Source organism: Coffea eugenioides, chromosome 3, assembly GCF_003713205.1.
Source record: "Coffea eugenioides isolate CCC68of chromosome 3, Ceug_1.0, whole genome shotgun sequence".
In the NCBI taxonomy this organism is placed as follows: domain Eukaryota; kingdom Viridiplantae; phylum Streptophyta; class Magnoliopsida; order Gentianales; family Rubiaceae; genus Coffea; species Coffea eugenioides.
This window is the reverse complement of record NC_040037.1, coordinates 7,407,623-7,421,723: the sequence shown is the minus strand read 5'-3', so window position 1 is coordinate 7,421,723 and position 14,101 is coordinate 7,407,623. Positions and strand designations below refer to the sequence as shown.

The 14,101-nt window shown below is 34.9% G+C and overlaps 1 protein-coding gene across 3 annotated transcripts; it reads left to right on the top strand.

The window, feature by feature from the left end:
• The first annotated feature begins 1,822 nt into the window (after positions 1 to 1,822).
• LOC113765270 (E3 ubiquitin-protein ligase RLIM) lies at positions 1,823 to 11,997 on the top strand. 3 transcript variants are annotated; one of them, XR_003467709.1, is made up of 10 exons: positions 1,823 to 1,852; positions 3,006 to 3,910; positions 5,034 to 5,739; positions 5,825 to 5,905; positions 7,263 to 7,463; positions 9,267 to 9,352; positions 10,797 to 10,896; positions 11,125 to 11,223; positions 11,332 to 11,485; positions 11,715 to 11,997. XR_003467709.1 is itself a non-coding variant. In XM_027309389.1 (10 exons), exons 2-10 carry the CDS (start codon positions 3,009 to 3,011, stop codon positions 11,392 to 11,394), a joined length of 2,142 nt encoding a protein of 713 aa, XP_027165190.1. In that variant the 5' UTR covers positions 1,823 to 1,852; positions 3,006 to 3,008; the 3' UTR covers positions 11,395 to 11,997. The 3 variants fall into 3 exon arrangements, 2 of the variants coding, with proteins under 2 accessions (XP_027165190.1, XP_027165189.1); XM_027309389.1 differs by having other exon boundaries at positions 3,006 to 3,522; positions 3,619 to 3,910; positions 11,332 to 11,997; XM_027309388.1 differs by having other exon boundaries at positions 11,332 to 11,997.
• The last annotated feature ends 2,104 nt before the right edge of the window (positions 11,998 to 14,101 follow it).

The window sequence follows — 14,101 nt, the reverse complement described above, 5'->3', positions numbered from 1 at the left end:
AAGTTGAGGGGGTGTAAGTACAATACAAAAAATTGTAAGCACTAGATGTGCCCGGGAAAATGCCGGTTTTCATAAATCTTAAGTCAACTAGTATGTTATATATTTAACATAACTTAAGTAACTAATTAAACTAATTAAATTACCTGCGAGTATTACTTTTACATAATTAATTTATATTAAATACAGAATCTACTAGTTTCTCTTTCGTAAAAATATGAGTGTAATACTTTTGAATTTTACTTATGACCATTTGTATATTTAATATAAATTAAATGATTCAGAGTAAAATGCCTATAAATAGCTAGTACTTTATTCATATAATAGAAGAAACTCGTAAAGAGTTACTAAAAAGTGGGTAATTTATTTTTTTACTTTCACGTATTTAATTTATGTTAAATACAAAACCTAGTAGTTTCCCTTTCGTAATAATATTAGTGTAACAATTTTTGAATGTCACTTATAAACATTTATGTATTTAATATAAATTAAATGATGCAAATTAAATTACTCATAAATAACTAGTACTTTATCCATACAATAGAAGAAACTCGTAAAGAACTTGTATGTTATGGAATTTTTTTTTTTTACTTTCAAATACTTCATTTATATTAAATACAAAACATGCTACTTTTCCTTTCGTAAAAATACTTGTGTAACGGCTTTTGAATTTTATTTGCAAATATTATGAACTTAACATAAATTAAATGATTCAAAATAAAATGTCCATAAAACCTGGTACTTGGTTCATGTAATAAAGAAAAGCCATAAAGAGTTGGTACTTTATGGGATATTTCTTTTTTAAAAAATATTTAATTTATGTTAAATAGATAACCTACTAGTTTTCTTTCGTAAAAAATTATTGTAACATTTTTTGAATTTTACTTAAAAACATTTATATATTCACAGCAGGCACAAAAATGGCGCCTTACTCCCTAATCCAGCTTTAATTCATGTATTAGCCATCAAGTTTGTGTTATTGTTGTTAAGCTTGATTAATCATTTTAGATGCCTTTTTCTCAAACTAAACGGTAGTAATACACTCCATCTTCAGTAATAAAACCCAAATTCATAGGATATATTTGTAATTTTGGCCTTCATGATGTCAGCAAAGGGGCCCAATTTTCTATCAAGGGAGGTCAGTGAAATTTTGAGAACCTCAGGGGGTGCCAGTGAAAGTGTCAGAAACCTCAGGGGAGGTTTTTGAAATTATCCCTAGAATCTATTCATTAAGTTGTTAAATTATAAATATTAAATCAAATATATTTGAGTATATATCAGATCTAATTTATCGCTTAGATTCTATTTGATAATCCAATCCATCAGTTAAATATAATGGATTCAGATCTTAATATATTTAGAACGTTTGATAATCAAAAATTAAATATCTGAATTAATTAAATCACACTGAATTTCCTAAGCAAAACTTACTTCCAAATGTGATATACATTTAAATGAATAAGATTTAATACTTAACAATTCAATAAGTTAATAAATTCAGATTTTGAATTTCAGGTTTTAAACTTCAATTTTATTAAACCTACCATTATATTTGAAACTAAATTTTGTTTAGAAAATTCAGTGTCATTTAATAAATTCAAATGTTCAATTTTACATATTAAGATGTGAATTTATTAAGTTTAAGTGTTAAATTAAGTTATTAAACTGGCCAAAAAATCTCAAATTCAGAAAAAGAAAAACAAAAAAACCTAAAATTCCAAATCTTATCCACGCTCGCGGTCAGCGCGTGATTTAAGACGCATCTTCGTTTTGGGATATAACAAGTCTACACCCATCAATGAACATTTCACCTTACAGGTTTGGATTTTCGGAAAATCAAGGAAACCCATCAAGGGTTAGATCTTTATTCTTCAATTTATACTAAGGAATTGCTTATTTTTGCTTCATTGTTGTTATTTAAATTTTTTGCTGCTATTAGGAGCTAAAATTCTAATTCTTAAAAATCGGTTTTGTATGGTAAATACTACGAAATTTTGATCTTTCTCAGTTTTTCTTCTTTGTTTGAGATTGAAAGTTTAAATCTTGAATTGGGTTTCTGGCCTTTTCTTCCCATTTTTTGAGAGCAGTTTCTCTGGGAGATTTTTTTTTTCTTTTGTTGTTTTTTTGATAAAGGTATTATTATTATTTATAAGTTTATTGCTTTTCATGAATAATTGAAATGGAAAGGGGTATCTCCAGCATTTCATATTGTTATTTCTCTTTTTCCCTTTTTTTTTTTCTAATTTTTGGGTAATAGGTTAGGGTTCTATTTTTTTTCCTTTTTTTTGTTGATTCTCTTAATGATTATTAGTCTAAGTGCATTTGCCTCTTTCAGTGGTTTATTTTCACCCAGGAAGACAAAAAGGACAGAGACGGATGGCAGTTTCATGGAAGCCAAACTGGGCTTAGTAAAACAAATAAACGGTGAAAAAAGAATTGATATTTTTTAAAAAATTTAGTCTATAGTCTGAGTTCTTAATAGTTTTGCTCGCAATATTGCCAGCAAATGGGAAAATTGTTGGAATTTCTGAGTTAGTTTGGTGTTTAATTTATGATCTGATCATGTTTTGTGGACGAATTGTTGATCACCAGATGTTCTATTGACTCATTTTTCGGTTGGAGTTGAGATTGCCAGTTGATTGTTTAATTTAGTATCATGCCTCGGCATTGTGTAGTGATCACTAGGAGCATTAGGTGATCTCTATGATGTAGAAACACAGTAAAGGGAAGAAACAGAGCTACATTTCTTGAAATTGCTTTGCCCTCTGATACATTCCCCTTCCTCCTCTGTGCTGGTTTTTACTTGTAAATGCTTCTGCATGAGTGTAGTGGAATATTCTCATTTCATGCTGTCGGAGTTGATATGAAAACTCTGCGTGCTTCAACAATTAGTCAATCTTTCATCTTGTTTCATTTATTTGTCCATGTTATGATGTGACCAAGTATGTATATGTGTATTTTGCTTTCTCTCTAGGCCTTAAATACACCTGCCTTGGGTTTTTATGCAGATTATGGATCAGATGGATATTGATCGTGTGCCAGATGTTCCTGACACCCCTGATAGACTGACTGCACAGGAGATTAAGGGGAAGAGCAGTGGAAGAAGATGCAGTAATTTGTCCATCTCTGGTAACCGCAATAGTTTTGATGGACTAACTAGAACTCAGTTTAAGGTTAATGATAATGGGAGTGGGAAGTGTTCTATGGGTACTCCAAAAAGTGCCATTATTTCGTCTGATCACCACAGTTCAGACTTTGTCTCAGGAAATCCATCATACTCCAACAACCCTTCATTTTTTCGAAGAATGAAAACTGATGAAATTCATAATCATGAGCGCATAAATTTTCAACCTAGAAAGACTGATAGATCGGTTTATGTACCATCATCTGCTGACCAAGATGGCTGTCTGGTAGATCTGACTGAACGACATGGACATAATGGACTGCATAAAAATGTTTTCCCCCGTGGAGCACCGGCAAGTAACATGGGGAGTTCTTCTATAACATCATGCTTTGTTAATAAAGGTAAAGAGCCTAAAGACACTATTTCAGGCTTTGATCGTGGTAATGTAGTTAATTGCACCCAACTTAAAGCTGGCAAGGTTGCTTCCACATCTTTAGGTTCAACTAGGTTACCTAGAGCTACTGGTCAAAAGAGATTGGTTCGAAATGGATGCATTTCTCCACACAACATAGCAAAGGCTAAACAGTCTGTTGTGATGGACAATGATGGCTTGGATGGTGGAGCTAATCATAGTGTACGGGCTGTATCCAGTTCTCCACAGATTCCAATTGGTAAAATGGAATGGATTGGTGAAGACCTTAGCTATGATAGAACAAAGGGCAAAGGTGTTATGAAGATTCCTTCATCAGTCAAAGAGCCTGATGCTCAAAGTGCTCATCCGCCTAGCAGGTAATTAATCCATTGTGGTTCCATTCATGTCTATATAAACCTGTCTCTCTAAAATTGGGAGACGGGTGAGGACAATGGAAAGTCTTAGATTTCTAAAAAAAATTGTTAACCCTGTCTAATTGTCAAACTGCTAGGAAATGTTAATGTATTCTTCATCTATATATAAAATTTCTATGCTTTCTATACAGTAGATGGGATTAAACGTCTGGTACGGGTCAGCAGCTTGAGATATAAATAATTTATGCAATGGGAGGAATTTGATTATCTATCTTTTCATTATTCCTAAATAGATAATTCGGACATCACCATCTTGTTTCTAGCACCTCCCTTTTAACCTTCTAGACTGAACTGATGAGAAAAGAATGTCAGATCTTCGTTATCGTAAAGTTATCAGAGTTTTTAGATGAATGTTGAAACCAAAATTGGCACATATGTAGATAGTGAACCAATATTTTTAGGTAAGGGAATATTATGAAAGAATTTTAGCACTTACTGAAAATGATGAGTTGATATTAAGGATCAAAGAGAACTGAAGGCCAAATAGCTTTGGATCCCATTTTTATTTTTTCCTTAAAGTTTTCATTTTTATTGCATAACGATAAGGTGGTATGGTCAATTTAAACATTGTGTTACAAATTTAAATGTTCACAGGAAATAATTATGTCCTGTTTTTGTAATCAATAAAGAGGTTTGCATTTGTCTGCTCTGATGTGAAAATTTGTATGTCTCATTTTAGACGAGTTGTGTTAATATCTAATAATCAGCAAATTGTTCTGACATATATTCATGCACTTGCATTTTGGCCTTCATCCTGCTTATCCTATTGACAAAAGTACCATAGTGGTTTTGTATCTGAAGCATTTATACACGTGGTTTGAATTATGGATTTTTCAATTCTCTATTTTAATATTTTGCTCCTGAAAAAGTTGAGAAATTTTGAAGTAAGCATCCATAAGATACGGTTAATTCTCAATCACACTAAGGACTAATTATTGTCTTCTATTCTTAGCTAAATTTATTAATTTTATTGGAGTTATTGGCGGCTTTGCTGTTGATGGACGCTTCAGTTTATCAATCCTTTATGTGCTAATCAAAGTGTATTGTTCTGTTAATACACTAGCAGGAATCCTGTTGTGATCAATGAGGTAGTTAATGAAGTTAGTGACACCAATGGAGATGCAGGTATAAGCTTTGAGGAACTTAGTGGATGGAGAAATACACGTAACCGAAGTAAGAAAGGCAATTTGCCTTGCTCTCGTGAGAATAGCAGTATTCCTAGGGATAGTCCTGGCTTAAACAAGGGTTTGCCTTGGCATACGGTGGAGAGGGGAGAAACTGGAAGTGCAACTGGGACCAGTCACAGCAATCCTTTGGATCTTGATGCAACCTCTAGTCGAGATGCCTCTTTGCCTTTTGGAGAGCAAAGGACATCCCATGTTGGGTCTCAAGTAGGCCAATTCAACAGGCACAGCTCTTTTGCAAAATCACTGTCCAAGAGACAAAGGCAGGGGTTTGCCTCAAGTAGCCATGGTGAATGCTCTAGAGCAGCCATGGATAATTCAGATGTTATACTTCTTGGCTCACCTGAGAATAATGCAGGACAACCAAGAACAAGTGGGACAGTTAGTCAAAACAGCTTCCACTCATTAGAGCCAGTTATTGAAATTGATGAAACTAATCCTGAAGTTAGAGGTGATGGATCTAGCAATGTTGGTAGCAATAGTAATGATGCTGGTGATATGGCCAGACAAATCGAAGCTGATGAAATGTTAGCTCGGGAACTGCAAGAACAGCTTTATAATGAGGCACCTGGTGTTGGTGTTGGTGAGGTAATACCCAAGTTTCATGATCATGGCCCTCATTTAACGTGTCTTCCATATTGGTGCTTCCAACTGTTTCTCCATTTAATGACAGATCGATGCGCATGTGGCATTGGCCTTGCAGCATGGAGAGGATTTATCACCCATTTTTCCTAGAAGTCGTGCATTTCATGCTGTGAGTCAACTTATGTTTAATGATTCTCTTGAACTAACTGTATGAACTACATACATGCATCCATGCATGCATGCATGCATGTTTGCTGCATTTTGACACTAGTAGTTACTAGATTTTAGAGGATTATATCAACACTTGTAGCTGAAGTTTTATGGACAATAATAAACAACAATACGTTGAGTTCTTGAACTATGTGATTTAAGCACTAGTTGTAGGTTCTAGATTATTTCTTAGAATGCGCTGATTGCATTCCATGCATGACTTAGTGGTGTTATTTCTTTTATATTTTTTCCCTGGGCTATGCGCATATCCTACTTTTATCTACCTCCAGTAGAACCTCGGATTACTGAAGTATCTATAACTGTGTGGGTCTCATCTGGATGAAAACCTTGTGGAGAGACTGGTAAATATGTGCTCATATGCCCTTCTGATTCATTGATAAGAGGTATTGGACGTCTCTTCTGCATGAAGGTATCAAAGGTTGCTATGGGCATAAAGGATATTGCCTGAAATTTAGTAGCTGGTTTTATGAGCCCTTATGTTTAATGCTAGATGTGGTATTTAGATTTGCAGTATCATCCTCCAAATGCTCACTTTCTCATGCTCGAGTCTGGGTCAGAAGATGTAACGGTCACTGTAGTCACAACTGAATATATATTGGTACCATGGAGATGGACTAATATATTGTGTGCCAAGGAATTTAATTAGTGTATAATGGTTAAGAATTTTGTTCCTACCTAGTCTAGAGTATATAATCCACTGAACAAACAGTTCAGCATTACAATTGCTCAGCACTCCTTTTCGGTTATATAGCTCTCAAATAAATTTTTTACTGAATCATGTATATCTGACAAATAAATTAGTTCACAAAGAAAAAATATCTGGTCTTTGCTAGTTTCTTTCTTATCGATTAAGATACACTGAGTGAGTTTGTGGCCCAAGCTTGAGCGCCTCTATACCACTTTAGGAAAAAAAATTCTGGATCGAAAAGAATCATTAATGTTTGCTTTCAGGTTCGTTTTTCTTTCCCCTCAAAGATTGAAAATTAGCAATTTTTTGAAGCAAATACCTGTTTGACTCTTGAAAGAAACCAAAACCTCAACAAAGTATTTTCTGGCAATACAGGTTATCACGCAATTTTAGTACTGTAATGATGCATTTTCACTATTGACTCAAAATGACAGTAAGCTTAGTTAATTTTCTTTCTGGGAAACTCGTTCTCATGCTTTAGTAATTGCTATTAGATTTGGTTTTACTGTTAATAACTGGGGATGTGACTATTTACATTTTTAAGTCTTCAATATTTACTCCCATATGACTCTCTCTTAACGAAAATTTCTTTTGTTTTGTTACACAGAGAAACTCATCTACAACTAGCTCTTCTAGACAGTCTCAATCAAGCTCAGCTCTGGGCCTCTTGCGTAGAGGTTCTCAAGCTCGAGCCGCTTCTGGCAATAGAATGGCTAGGTTGAGAAATCGTTTTCCTGGACGGCCTCGTACTATATCATCATCTGGAGAGAGAAACCCTGTCTTTCCTGCAGACATGGATGTTGACCTTGTATGCCTCTTGCTTCCCTTTTTTATTTGCAGTTTTATTGTTGTTTTCCTAATCTTAGGTTAAGGCCTTACTTTTTTTTGTGTTCAATAAAATGTCTTGTGGTGAAAGCTGTTTACTATGTCTTTAAATTATGTCTTTGGATATTTAAAAAAAATGTTTATACGCAAGAGTGAAGGTTGCCTATACTACCCGTTGGGCAGAATTTGTTTTTCCTTTCAGATAGGATTTGCTTTTGTTACTTTAGTTTTTCTCTATCCTCCTACCCCAGTTATTACTAGTTTAGATTGTAGAAAGTTTATGAGTTCTTACAGTAACTTCCAAGTAATCAGGAGGTGCTCAAATTAGAAGGTTGTCACTATTTGAGGAATTCTTTGGTGTCATAACTACTTATTGAGCACAGAAACACTGCAAAAAGAAAAAGAAAAAATCATTGGCAGGATTAGAAAAGAGCATTTGGCAGTAAAGTTATCTTCAGGTTTAACCCCGAGACTCAAAATGTTTTTCAGTTTTATTCAATGTGTAGTTTGTGGCATCCTAGCCATGTTGCTTACCCGGTTATATTGTTTTTATGTCTTTTCTGGAGGGATGGCTAGGGAGAGAATGGATAATTTGATCCTAGTGAACTCTTCAGGGCTGTTTCTCATTTTTTATCTTATTGGAAACTGTGTTTTACCGACCCCATATGTCTTCCTTCCTCCTGCATGACGTGTCTCTAGGGGTGGCAATCGGGTCGGGTTCGGGTTGGCGGGTCGGGTTGAGACTTAAGTATAACAAGGAACCTGCTGACCCGAACCCGACCCGCCAACCCGAAACGGGTCAGGGTACCTGACACGAACCCGAAATTTTCGGGTTGGCGGGTTGGCGGGTCGACCCGAAATGACCCGAAACTTAATTTTAATTTATTAATTTATCACTGTAATTTCTAATAAAATCAATTTTTTACAAAATTAATTACATCATCAAGTAATAAAAATTTAAATAAATAATTTCAAACCAAATCTAAAATAAATTAAACACCATAAAAGTGTTTTATCCCAAACCAAATATAAAATAAATTAAAACAGCATAAAAGTAAAAAATAACATAATATATTATTTGTCCAAATATAATAATTTTAGCTTCACACAAGTTAAATAAATTCATTTAGGATTAAGTAATTAATGTCTTTGGAAAAAAAGAATGATTTAGTTTAGTTAGATAAAATAATTTTAATGTTTATTAAATTAGTTTTAATTCGTAAACGGGTCACATCGGGTCATATCAGGTCACCACGGGTTGATCCGAAATTGACCTGTTTTTTTTTCGGGTTCATCGGGTTCGACCCGATTCTGACCCGAACTCCCGAAACCTCAACCCAAACCCATTAATTTCGTGTTAGGTTCGTGTCGTGTTTTCGGGTCGTGTCAGGAATTGCCACCCCTACGTGTCTCCCACTTCCCTTGCCCTACCACCCCCCTTACCTGTAGTCCTACCACTCCTGCATGCCATGCGTTTACAATATTTTTTAAAAGGTAAGGGAGAATGAAGTAACTGGAAGCGTAAGGGGATGTATTTTGCCTTTATGTTAAGACGAGGAACAAAGACCATTGATGACCACGATATATTATATAGGTGTCTACCGAAAAATACAAGTACAATTGATAATCATGATCTGTATAGAGTATAGAGTAAACACGCTGCATTGTATTCATAATGCCTATATCTATTTGACGTTGGAAATGAATATAAATGTATTGGGCTTTTTTTTTTGGGTGGTTGGTTATACCACTTGTTGCTTTCTGATATCCCTCTTGTGCAATGCAGAGGATGTATATATTGGAAACATTAGAGGCGATCAATGACATGGGCGTAGCCAATGGCTTTCTTCAAACCCAGCGTGACTTTAATGAGTAAGATGCTGTAGAAGTAGATAATTGTGTATACTTCTTCTTTATTGGCTCTGTTTAGAAAAGTTCCAGTGAGCTAGCATAAAGCAATTAAGAGTCATATGTCAAATCGTTTTATCCTCACATGTAAAACAGTCGCATAAATAAACAGCATGCACTTAGTTAGAGTTTTAGACAATTTAGAATCATGATGCAAATCATTTCGATCCCCGGATTTAAAATAGTCACATAGAAATACTTCTTTTGGAAAATTTTTGGAGTTTTATATGCTTCCAAAACTAAATTGCTACCTTTTTGTGGGATCTTGGATTTGCAAATAGTTAGCAATCTATTTGCTTAGCTCTCCTGTTTGGTCTACCTGTGCACAGGTTTAGGTTGCTTGAGTATTTTATATGCAAGAAAATTAACTTGTCTCCTATATTGAATAGGCTTCTTCCTTGCAGTAGTTTAATTTTCTTTTCCTGATCCCCACTGAATTTTGACATTTAAAAGTTTGTAGTGCTCTTCTGCCCATGCAATTTGTGTTTTCTTCCTTTCTTCTCCTTGTAGATAGTGTGTGTTTACTTCGCATATGATGGATCAATCTCATGATGATCTATTTTAATTTGACAAAATTCGACAACTATTGTGATAAGCAGGTAAAATTCTTTTGTGGCACAAGATTTTAACCAGCTACATGTGCTAAAAAAAAAAAGCTGGGAAGAGCACATGTTATCTTTCAGTACTAAGTTGCATATTGTTTCCTGATACTTTTGGAAGACATCCACTATCATAAGTTGATCATGATGTAAACCAAATTCATTAGATAATTGTTTTACTCTTACCAGTAGTTGAATTTTTGAAGTTTTTTACTTCATCACATAAAGTTGACCACAAGAACACTAACGTGTCCCTTTTGCTTCTGCTTAAAATCAGAAAGCTGTTGCTTTACAATAATGGTGCACTGTTATTGATTCCTGGCAAACAAGTCTCTTTTCTATATCATACATTACTTCATTTTCTAATTTTAAACCCTAATGTTTGAAGAACTGACTGCATCCTTTCACCTGTTGTGGTGGTAAATTCTAGTGGATTGGAGATTTGGAGGGAATATAGAGGCAGCTGGCCTTGCTTTGGTGTAATGGGGTGGGTGGGTTTTCCTATGGTTTTGAGTGTAACAGCTACTCTTTGGTTGTTAATTCATGACTGTTGAATGTGTCAATATGTTTTCTATGCTTATTCAATCACCTAAGGCATGGGTTCTACAGTTTTCGTCTTTACAAATGACCTGAAGAATATTTGTGATTTCACTAAAAGCCAAAGGTTTTCATATTATTATTATTGTTGTTGTTGTTGTTGTTATTGCTGTTGTTGTAGTAGTAGTTCTTGTTATTTTTATTTTATTTATTTTATTTTAATGGTCCTCTGTCCATGTCTCGATTTATTTTGGCTTTGTTTGTGGGTTAAGGAATGACTATGAAATGCTGTTAGCCCTTGATGAGAATAATCACCAACATGGCGGTGCATCTACTGCTCAGATTAATGGTTTGCCACAATCGACAGTTCAGGTACTCGTCATAAATCTAGAATTCCTGATAAGCTATGCACTTGATGTCCTTGTGATACACCTGATGACTTGCTTGTTTGTATACACAATATATTGTACAATGTGCGGGTTGCTTAGTTGCAAAGTATAAAAGCTGTGGACTTGACAGTGTTATCCTGAGCCATAAAAGTAAGCTGTTGACCTTGTGTTCTTGGTACTCATTTACTGCATTTCTGTCCCTTCCATGCAGAGTGACAATCTCGAAGAAGCTTGTGCGATTTGTCTTGAAACACCATCCTTGGGGGACACTATACGCCATCTTCCTTGCCTTCACAAGTTCCACAAAGATGTGAATACCTTTCCTTTTTTTTTTTTATATTTTATTCTATTGATGTATTAGTTGTTTAAATGCTCTCGAGAAAGTGAGCAATCTGAAATTTTTCTGGGCCTTATACAGTGCATCGATCCATGGCTGAGGAGAAGAAGATCATGCCCAGTCTGCAAGTCATCAATAACATGAGTAATTTCTGCCAGTCTAAAGAAAGAAATTACTCATTTTTGTGGCGAGCAGGGCCCTGGCACCACAGGTGGGCCTTTTATGGATTATTCAGGTAACATATGGCAAGTCTTTTTGTCGCCTCAAACTTTTGCTTTGTCGTTTGATGGCTTCTTTTGAAAAGCCTCATGTAACTACTACCAATAAAGATTTTTGAGTTTTTAGCTATATAGTCTTATGGTTATTAATGGTAAAGCTTGAGAGCAAGCACATGGACTCTTACAATGTGTGCTAACTGCGTTGAGCATTATTACTTGGCTTTGGAAATGAATGGAAATATGCAGCTTCTCCACGGGTTAGAGCAAGCTGCATAGTGAAATGATAAAGTAGGTGCAGAAGGGGAGCCACAAGCTTTTGATTAGGCATCAATCACATCTTGGATGGATTTGATGTCGCTCTCTGATGACCGTATTGATTTTGTAAAATGTTGGCCATCCATATACCCATGTTTTTGTTTTTTTTTTTCGAATCTTCAGAGCCAGAAGGTGCGATGGCCTTCCCCTGGCACTGAAACTTCTTGTTGAGAAAAGCAGTAATAAGATGTTTGCTTTATGCTTTGATGCAGTAGATTATGGAGTTTTTGTTCGTTTTTATCTATCTTTTAATCAGGGCCTTCTTAACTTGGATTTTAAGAGATGAACTGGGAATCCAAAGACGTTTCTGTAAAGAAAGGTGCTTCTTGGGAAATTAATGCAAATAGGATTAACCAGACAAAGCTTTTGGTGTTGGCAAGTCTCATTCCAATTTTGAAAGGGACCGAGTTCAAGAGTCCTTCCAAGTTTACTTTACAAGCACACCCCACAAAGCTGTCATCTAAAAGCAAAAGTATAGAATGCCACACAATCCTCCCTCCACTTGTACACCAATAATACTATCTCTAAATTGTAAACAACTTGTCACGGGCTGCCTAAATTCCTATAAGCACTCGCATCGTGCGGCACTAGCAATTGTCCGAGACTCTAGCTATGAATGCCTTACTAGTTCAGCCTAAACCTCTAAGTGCGTGAAAGATGTGCGGAAGTATAAAAGTAGTAAACAAAAAGAAGTATTGGAGGTTACGGAAACAGTGTGTTGCTCTTGCACAAATGTTACAAGATGTCTCACAAATGAAGGGGCTTGGCCTTTTTATAGGTAAGCCAAAAAAGCCATACAAAGTTTAGAAAACTCTACACTAAATCTTCCCACACTTGGTCTCTAGAAGCTTTTATACTAGCCTACACTCTTATGTACAAGCTCTAGACTTCTCCTAAAGCAATCCGGGAGCCTCTAAAGCTTGCTACATCAAAATATCTCATCAAACCATACCTATGCACCTTCAGTAATCCATCTCAAAGGCACCCGGCTTCCACCGTTTCCCAAAGGCAACGCAAAGTCCAATGGACTAATTGCCAATTACCTTTTTTTTTTTTTTTTTTTTCAGTTGGGGGTGTCCGGGCCTACACCCGACTAGTCCCCCAACCCCGAGGAGAGCGGGCCCCACCGATCCCCAGGAAGATACCCCGGTTGCTCAAGCTCAGGGTCGAACCCCAGACCTGTCTCACCTTGCCAGCAGTTCTTTTTTCAGTCTCTGTTTGGGATCATAAAATGTGATTGATGACTCGTACTCTTTCTTAATTTCACCTTTGTTAATCTTTTACGATGATATATGAGTACGAAGTAGCAACCATTACACACAAGAATTTGCAATGACAAGTATCTCAACAACATAATGGAATCTGCAATTCCGCATAGAGGGTATGACCATCCTTAAGTTTATCATCAATCATAAAGGGGAAGGGGATGCTGGAAAGAAATAGGTAAGGCATAACAAGCTATTTAAAAGAACTAGTAATAGTTCACGTGCTTTGCACGTGATTGTAATATCTTAAAAGATACTAAAAATTTTTTATGAAATTTTGATCATCAACATCATAATATAGTATTTTTATGTTATTTATTTTTTTAAGCTTGTTACTTTTAAAAATTTTATTAAATGAAAAAGGGACAGAAAACATTCCAATGTAGTTGACACATCCCCTACGATTGAATTTGAAATCATGAACAAAACACTTTTTGATTTATAGCTTGAACTCTAACATATCAAATATTGATAATATCATGTTTTACCAAAATTATTGTATATTCATGCCTCTATTGCATATAAACCACAATCATCACAATTTTGTACAAACAAAGAATATAATTAAGTTAGAAAAATAAACATACATGTAATTTGAATTCTTTGTATTATGTTAATTTTATTTTTGTCAAAAATGCAGTATAAATGATCCACCACGTAAAGTTTTTTTGGCTTGTACATTCTAACAATTGAAATTTTATAGATAGAGATAGTTGGAGTTTTTCTATTTTCCTTTTCTTTTATTCATGTTTTTAGCACAATCCAATGCGAAGCAAGAGCAAGTTTACTTTTTTCATATGAGGACAATATTTTTGGTTTTAATAATAGTTTTTTTGATGATCATGAAATTGGAATGAGAATTGTGGCTAATTAATAAATTTAATATTAATTTTTTGTATATTGCAGTGTTTTAGTTTTTAATTGCCAACATTTAATCCATAACCGCTATCATTATTATTAATTATTGGAATGCATTAAATCTGTCTAATTACAATTGTCATCATAAATGAAATTTACTTAATTTTAAAGCTTTTCATTTCATAATCGCTTCCC

Coding starts and splice junctions, on each gene's coding strand:
- LOC113765270 (XM_027309388.1), top strand. CDS start 3,009: ATGGATCAGATGGATATTGATCGTGTGCCAGATGTTCCTGACACCCCT. Junction 9,353..10,796: donor ACCCAGCGTGACTTTAATGA/GTAAGATGCTGT, acceptor TTGTGGGTTAAG/GAATGACTATGAAATGCTGT. Junction 10,897..11,124: donor TGCCACAATCGACAGTTCAG/GTACTCGTCATA, acceptor CCTTCCATGCAG/AGTGACAATCTCGAAGAAGC.